Here is an 8,869-nt window from a genome sequence, read left to right on the forward strand (position 1 = left end):
CGTTTAATAGAAACACTTGCAGCTGAAAAACCAAGATTGCTGACCTCAATCACTCTGATCTAATTAAAGAAAATGGGTTAGAAAAGCAATTTTACCACAAATCAACTAATATCCTTCTGTTTTGAAAGACCTGTTCTGCTTATTTTACAACAAAATGCATGTTTCTTAAGATGTTTACAGTCACAATTCCAATAAAAATAAATACTTTTACTCATACTTGAAAAATGTTTTATTTAAAAGCGATTGCCCAGTGTGGAATATGTATATTTTAAAGGATAAGCCTACCATACCAGCAGATTTTCAATATTAAAAAAAATAAATCCATGTGAAAGCACAGACAAACCATCACATACACATATCTCTGCATAATTATAGAGGAATACAGGAACTCTGACTTGAAGCCTAGCAACAGTATCCAAGTATTAGTTAGTCTGCTAATCAACTACCAAAAACTCGCACACCAGCTCAACGTGTTTCATTTTTCTAAAGCAAAATGCAAACAAAAATAAAACAAAAGAATCCTATTGCTTCTAGCTTCAGAGCTGCTGAAGGACAAGATGTACAATATAAAACAAACCTTGTTCACTTGAAGAAGAACAACCCATGTCATTTAATCCATCTGAAAATTCATCTCATCACAAAGAACCAAGGCAAAAGAGAGATTTAAAAATAGGTTATCCAAGTCAAAGGATTATCAGCTTGCAACATACTTAATATCTGTATATCTGTATCTAATGAAAGCTTCAGTATTCTTACATATATGATTGGGGTTTGTACCTCCATCCTATAGAAGCCATAGTAAATTCTGTATGGCAAATGCTTCCTAAATCTGCTGTGCTCATTTACTCAGAGACAGCTGCAGGCTGGATGAAAACAATCAGGGATTAACTTTTCTATTCATCACATCTTTTAATCCATCACTTTCTCTTAGTTTGCAATAAACAAACGCATAAAGTTAAATAAGTTATAAATGTGCTACAGCTAGTTTAAAAAAAAAGTTTAAAAAGCAACATTATTTTTTTTTTTAACGATGTGTAACTGCTGCACTCTCCATCAGGAGTATATGTAATGTCTTTCTCAAAGCAGAAAAGGAGTTGGAACAATAGTCACTGAGCTACAATATGCTTCTGGGTTCCAAAGACTTTCAAAATAAGTGGTAATTAAAATAAGCTACTCTGATGTTGTTACTACTCCTCAAAAAACTAATTTGGGGACACGATGAATTGAAGTAATCTGAGAAGCTATACTAAGTATTTCATACTGCCTGTAAAACAAGTTTCTAAGTACTTTACGGTAATAGTTTTTCTTGCTTTATGAAAAAAATTATTTTAATTTGTTTCAAATAGGATTACTTTTTAAATGATAAGGCAATTTTCATTCACCTTTCAAACATCTGTCACGAAAACAAAAGGGATTCCTGGATGTTTAAAATCTCATCAAAGAAATAAATACAATGAAATCTGGATCTTGTTTTTAATCCTTTACTGATACCCTTTTTTCCTCTCCTCTGAATCCTTTATCTTTTATGTTTGATTTGGTCTTACAAAATTGCATCATCCCTGCCTGAAATAAGACTAATGTGAACTTTCTCTGTTAATAACAGCAAGGTGTCTTCTATTGTACTAAGCCACAGGAATAATTTGCAAAGCTTTTTTTTCCTCAGTTTGTTTCTGAAAATGGTAGCACCAAGTCAAAAAAAATAGTTATCTGTGCTAAATATTTTTCATGCCACAGTTTCAACAAACCGGTCACCCAGACACCAAAGGCACTACCTGGGATGGAAAGATTACTTGGCAAGTGATGGTGGGAAAAGGAGCAAGGTAAGGACGAAGCGACTTGCTGCTAGGAGAAGGGAGAGCATGTCATGAGAGAATCCACACAGTTTTGAACTTTCTGAGGAAAAGGTCAAATTTTTTAGTAGGACGGAATAACTAACAGATTTTTATGCCGGTATCATGGCTAAGCGCAAGCAGGTTCTACAGAACTCCAGCTTGCTGGGAGACACAAGGGTTTACAGCCAAAAAGGAATATAACTGCTTAGTCCAACCTTGCCTGAACGTGTACATACTGTAGATCAGAGCCATGAGAACAGTCAGCAGGTTTGGATTCCACGTCTCTCCCTTCCACGGATGGCCCCTCATTTCATCACGAGCTTCCTCTGTGAAATTATCCAAGAGACAGAGAGCTGCATCCATCCAGAATGAGGATGAGAGTGAAACCAGGTTTTCCCCAGACGGAAGAAACAACATGGAGGTGGGTAGGTAGGACCATTGTGGTACGTGCTCTTCAACACAAGTGCTGCAGCTCAGAGCCGTCCCAAAGTACATCTACCAGCCCTGACCCCTCCTAATGGTTCTGAAACCCTAAACGACCTTCTCTATCTTGAAACACACTCAGCTTAGCTAACTGAGTCGCCTCTAAAATAGATATTTTTACATTTTTCTTCTTTTTACAGATCAGTATGAAGTCTTACAATTATTGCAAAGAAGCTTATTTTATATATGTCTAGTTTTTCAGCATTTCAACACATTTGTCTAATATAACTGCTTTATAATTAAATAAAAAGAAAGAACAATCTCTGTGGGATTTGATCTGTACAACAAAAATGTAGTGGTTCTGCTGTAAACTAGAATTTCTATACTGCTAGAGGATACCCTGGTCATTTTCCACCTGAGCTACTTCTCCATCATCTTCAACAATAGGGATAGTCTTCGCACTACAGTCTGGCACAGATCCAGGCCAAGAGGGGGGGAAAAAAAAAAATGACCCTAAAAAAAAGACTCCCTTTAGGACATGCAATTCAGCCTCTTCTGAACTGAACAACTCCAGACTTTGTGTATAGCTTAAAATGGTATTCTACTCCAAATGCCAATGACATATAATTGGCAGGCAAAGGTGGAATAGATAGTAAGTGATACACCCAGCACTTAAGCACATACATTTATTTACGTGGAGCTCTTGCGGACCACTGCATTGAGATGTAGTGCTTTTGTCGTTGGCAGGTTGCAGGCTCATCTCTTCAATCCACAGGCAGCGATACCTTCCTTCCGTGGAAAGGTTGAGCTACGATCTCTGCCGCGGAACAAAGCCGCTCATTCACCGCAAAGCATGGCAGAGGACCGTGAATCATAAGCATTACATTACTGCTGCTAGAGACTTATAATTGCAGTTTTGGCAACATTACATGAAACAGCTTTGTGAGTACTGACAAACTGGAAGACACCCACATAATACCTTCTGCATTGAAAGTACAAGTGACTTCCTACTGCAATAGTTTGGGGCAACAAAATTATCTAAGAATAATGTTAATTAGCACATGTCAAAACAGATGGACATGGATAGTATAGCTCCTCACTATGTAAGATCAGAGATTTCATGTAAATATTATTTTTTGTATTACAGATACTTCAGTTTGAGAAATTTAAAAGCTTGCTTCTGTCACCAGATAAAACCTGCTCTTGAAACTACTAAGTTAGGTCCAGCCTCCAATCACTACCACCAAATAAAATTCTCCCATCCTTAAGATGACATACCCAGGAAAGTAGGTAGATTCTTTTTGAAAAAAATATTATTGCCACTTACATTACTCAGTTGTATATTAGGCTTGCATTTAAAAAGTGTGTATAGCCAAAGATACTGCGCATGAAGATCACTAAAAGTTAAAAGATTAGGTCAGAAATCTTCCAAGAGCAATGTGGAGTTTTTTCCAACGAATCAAGAGCAATGTGGAGTTTTTCCCAATGCACCACCGACCCCTCCTTCCAATGAATGCTATCGCGAACAGTTGTGAATATCATTGACAAGGTTACTATTAAATGATTGAACAGCTCATCATCTACCAGCTTAAATCTGCACAGAAAAGAGACCCACCTGAAGCTGCACATATTTCAAAGAATTTCTTACAGTTGTAACTTATTAATTATTGAATGAGTCTAAAATAATTACAAAATACAAAGTAATTTCAATTATTAAAGGAGCCTAAAATAACAACAAGGTTTAATGAACTGGTTCTATATCAAAATTCCATATCTAACCAAAAATACACTTTCTGAAAGATGAAAGATGAAATGTTTCTCGAAAGACTTCATAGTATGATCTGTCCTTATCTTCACAAGGATACTTCTCAAGCCTTTTGCTATTCCTTCCCACTCTGTTGCCTCTGGGCTCTGAGATGGTACATTACTCAAATGATATATGTTGGAATACATCCAAAACTACATGAACATAGTGGATAATCAGACAAGTAAGATAAATAAAAGCCAACTTGTTGAAGTTTAAATGCTGACATTATTCTGCACGTTCATCATCATACTAGCTCCCAGGTTTTCTGTTCAGGATACTGTTCTTTGATTTATTCATTTTTTTAAACCAGGAGACATTTCAGAAACAGACATTTGGATTACTTCACTTTTTTTTTTTTTTTTAAAGTAATAAATCTTAAGGGGCAAACGTCCAGCTAAATTAAATTAGCTGGGAGGAAACAACATAACATAGAGCTTATTCTTTAAGACAAATCTACTAATTTAAATAGTTATGTGCAATCCACCACCATCCTGCAAAAAGATGCAAGTGAATCATGGAAGCACCAATATTTCTGGTTTTCAGTGGAAAATTGAAGGCATCAGGAAAATTTGTAGAACCCTCCCATAGAAGAGATTTTTTCTAAGCATTTTGCTAGAAAACACCAAACCTTACTGAAAGTTTTTACAGTCAGTAATAATAAGTTCTGCCTAAAGCCTCAGCCACGTGGCTATCACTTGTTTCCTGGACAAAGTCTCATCCGTCTGCTTCATAACTACATTCCAGTTTCTCCCACACATTGCCAACTTGGAACTTGCACTGGTCAGGGTAAAGGAAAAGTAGTACAGAACTAGTCAGTCCAAAAAATGACGACATTAACATCAATGCGGTTTCATGCAAGTTGTTTTAGAGACTACTATGTTAAGTGTACTGTGTTACTTTTACAGTTACTCATACTGTAAGCATATGCATAATTAATATTAGCAAGTCATTCCTTTACTAGTGGGGTTTTTTAATTGTACACAACTATTTTTAACAGAACAAAATCCATTTAGAGACATATAGAACATAATATTGTGTATTGCCTATGTGCAGTACTTATTCTGCACTGACTCTACATGCAAGCCAAAATATCATGAACTAACATGGCACAAATAAAGGGAACATTTGAATCTAAACAACTATTTCCTTTCATTTCAACGTCTTCATGAAGTTGTAAAACCATTAGCCGTATGTAAACATAAACAACAATAAGATGCTCACCCTATTAGCAATAACTGGTCCATTTTTAGTTATTTTTTTACATCAGATTGTTTATAAATACAGAAGGATGAAGACTTCTTACGTGGAAAGGAACTATCCCACTATCTCAGGTAAAAACCTTCCAAACTCACTACAAACTTTTATGCAGAAGTTATGACTTTTACATAAAACTTTCATGCAACGTGTCCTCAGTTTTCTCAATGCATACTGCAAACAGCTGAAAGTATCACAGTGCTACGAGAATTCACATTACCGCACAGAATTTTTAACTATATGCCTGCAGATCATATGCAACCAAGAAGGGAAATGGGAAGGAGGCCTTAATACAGAGCAATTCTTTCACAGTCTTAAGTTTCACGTGAGCTGGCCTAGTTTTCCCCATAAATTAAACACTATCAAGTCATAGACTGTATCACTGAGTTAAATCAGCACAGACAACTATACGAACCCTCCCGCTTCAAAAGGAATGCATTTACTTGTTCAACTTCAGGATGTTTCTGCAGAACTTCAATTAACTTGAACTGAAAAATTTTAACTCATTTTAATTAAACTGTATTAGAAATCACTTTTATCAAAATGGTTTTTATTTTAATAGTAAAACTTTCTATGTAAAAAGATCTTTAAAAAAATGTAAGGTTTTTTGTCAACAGCCCTTAACGCCTGTCAGTAGCCTTCCCCAGTGCCACACACCAAACCCAGTGGGAGGAAGTGGCTTTATGGATATGAATAGACAGTTTCTGCCATATATTCATTTAATTGCAGAGAAGCACCTTTCTTTATCTTCTTCTGACCCATTATTCCTACTTGAGAGCTGCTTTAGGTTGTTGCCAAAACAGCCTGCCAGAGCCAATTTGGCTCTTCCAGGTATGTGGATGTGTATTTAACCTGTTACAGACTGTCTAATTTACACTTATAAAGCATCTACCACTCTTGCATTACTTATCAAATTTTCATTTTCAGAGTATATTTTGAAAACATTTCAGCTTTTTCCCCATCTTCATTTTTTATAGAAAAGTTACTTCTAAAATCTCTCTGAAACGATGCTGTCATCAGCCCTGTAGTCATATCTCACATAGAATCAGATTTAACATCTTTGCAAAATCCTGGTGTGAACATGTATAACTCATTTTCAGTGTCTGTAAATATGTTGCTTACCAATATCAGCTTCCCTGTGATTCTTGATATATTCAGCAAGCTCAAAATTTCCCGCTATTATAGCCACCTAAAGGATCGTAAGAGAGTTACAATTAATACATTGCCATCACTTATTAAGTGGGAAAATATGCATGTTACATTACTGACAAACATCATACAAATATATTTTCATTTTACAAAGCGAAGTAACTGTTTATTATTTCTATTCTGCAATTACTACAGGCAACACATTTCTGAAACAGTGTTGAGAAATGGTATCTCCATCTATTTGTAAGCAGCACTGCCAGTCCCCCAGTTCCCCATTTACTAAGAAAGCTGTCATCGTGGATGTCTCAGGAGACTGCTAGAAGAGCTGCGGCTTTTCATGTTGTGGCAGTCAAAACCAGCAGCGAACATTAAACACACCATCCCCAAAGCTCTGGGAGCTACACGGATGTGCGGAGAATGCTACAGGAGCAGGCTCGGAGAGACACGTTGAAGGTATTATTTCCCTTTAATTGCTCCTGCCTCGTTACCTACCTGAACAAGGAAAACAGGAGCTACAGTGCAATGTACGTGGGATAACCAGGGAAGAAGTACCAAGAACTACAAGTATTCAGGTACCACTGAGACACCAAAAAAGACTAAAAAGGAGAAACTGGTAAAGTTTACGTACATATATATAGAATTTAAAGTGTTTTAATAAATATAGTTCTAAAAGAATAATTTTCTTTTTCATTTATTTCCTGGTTGTCGAACACAGATATGTAACCATCTATTCCGAATTCTCATCTAAACGCACTTAAGAAGAGAAACATCTCCACAGGACACGAGGAAAGTGATTTGGTTATGCCATTGCTGACTCCTCTCTTTTTCTTCTTCTATTTTTGCCCTGAATATCAAGCAATTGCCTTTTCTGGCTCCATTTTGCAGCTTCATATTATGACAGACACTGTTCCTCTAATGGTACTGTGGTCTTCCTGATGTAAGTCAAAGGAATAAGCTGGGTTCACTTTCCATAGAAGCTTCTGCATATACAGGGTGTAGGTAAAAAAAAAAAAAAAAAAAAAATCAAAAAATTCTTATTTAAGGACTCATTTGGACATAGGGCTACTGTCAGTCATGAGAAATTATTGAAAGCTCGGTGAAATTTCTGAGTTGATGACCAAGAAAGATTATCTGCTGGTTTGTACCACTCCACAAATCCTGGATGAAGAATAATGCAAGGGAAGATTAAAGTGCTGAAATGGTCTTAGGAAGGTGTATGAAGTACAGTTAATGTAACATTTTTAATGTAACAAGCATAAGATCTTATTTCTGCACTCACCACAGGAAACTGAACGGACAATTCTATTTACTAGCAACCAAAACAAACTAATATGGAAATCCTTGAAAATGAAGACTTTACACACAAGCAACAAGCTACAGACAGAAAATCTTGACTGTTATGTATTTAAGAGTTTCCAAATCTGCTTTAAATGGTAGACTCAGAGCAGGCTTAAATCATGAGTCATGACCGTTACATCCATTTCACCTAAAAATAAAATAATTACACTTATTTTCTGCACTTTTCAATCAGCATCGATTGTTTACACTATGCCTCCTTCTGCCATTAGCACGTCTCACGTAGGGCTCAGAGTGGGCTTACCATATATCCCACCGCAGCACTGGAAGAAGTCTCACTGAAACGCAGTACTATGACGGCTATTTGCTATGGGCACGGGTGCACTGTCTTAGAAGAAAGAACTCACCGCAATACTCCTAAATAAAACTAGATAGGATTGTTGAAAGTCAGATTACCACACTCTCTCCTCCCCTCTACAGTCCTCCTGGTGACTTTATTTAGGCCCTTCTTTAGACCCAAGACTCCCACTGTATTAGTCCTTATGCTTCAAGCCATTACTCATGAATCCTTTCTGTATGCAGACTTGGAAATCCCGGTGGAAGGACTCTGACTTAAACAAATGGTTTCAAACACAGCAAAGTAATCTCCATTTTATCTTTTGGTCCTAAGCAAGCAATACCTGTTCTAAAGAGAGACAGACTGATTTAGTTTAGGTTGTAAAGTCTACGGGCTAGTAAAGTACAAGCAAGACTTTAAAGAAATTACTGTATTTTAAGTATAATACAGTATCAGAATAACTTCTTTAGATTACCAAGCAAAGTTTAAAACAAACAATGGAGCATACCATTTATCATGTTTACAGCCAGAATCCGGTTTTCCCTCAAATTTTTTTCTAATGCTTTTCAGCTTCCGTCTTTTTTTCCTGGCATATTGTTTCTTGTTTCATTAAAAATTTCTATGCAACCTAAAGGTTAAATACAGTAGCTTTGCTTTCTTTTCATTTCAAGTGTATCTGTTTCATGGCAGAAATTCTATTCCACCTTTCTACAGCACCTAGCAGTTACACTCAATATGCATATACTTGTGTTTTAAAATAATCCTCAGCAG

The 8,869-nt window shown here is 36.4% G+C and overlaps 1 protein-coding gene across 1 annotated transcript in view; it reads right to left on the bottom strand.

The window, feature by feature from the left end:
• Nucleotides 1-8,869, bottom strand: part of LOC104166827 (SH3 and multiple ankyrin repeat domains protein 3-like) — a gene marked incomplete at its 3' end in the record, with an annotated part of 106,749 nt that overhangs the window by 56,997 nt on the left and 40,883 nt on the right. The window contains exon 9 of the mRNA XM_009706909.1: nucleotides 6,439-6,505. Within this exon, the coding sequence (XP_009705211.1) occupies nucleotides 6,439-6,505 (67 nt within the window). The remainder of the gene's footprint in view (nucleotides 1-6,438; nucleotides 6,506-8,869) is intronic.

Source organism: Cariama cristata, unplaced genomic scaffold, assembly GCF_000690535.1.
Source record: "Cariama cristata isolate BGI_N322 unplaced genomic scaffold, ASM69053v1 scaffold2979, whole genome shotgun sequence".
NCBI lineage: Eukaryota > Metazoa > Chordata > Aves > Cariamiformes > Cariamidae > Cariama > Cariama cristata.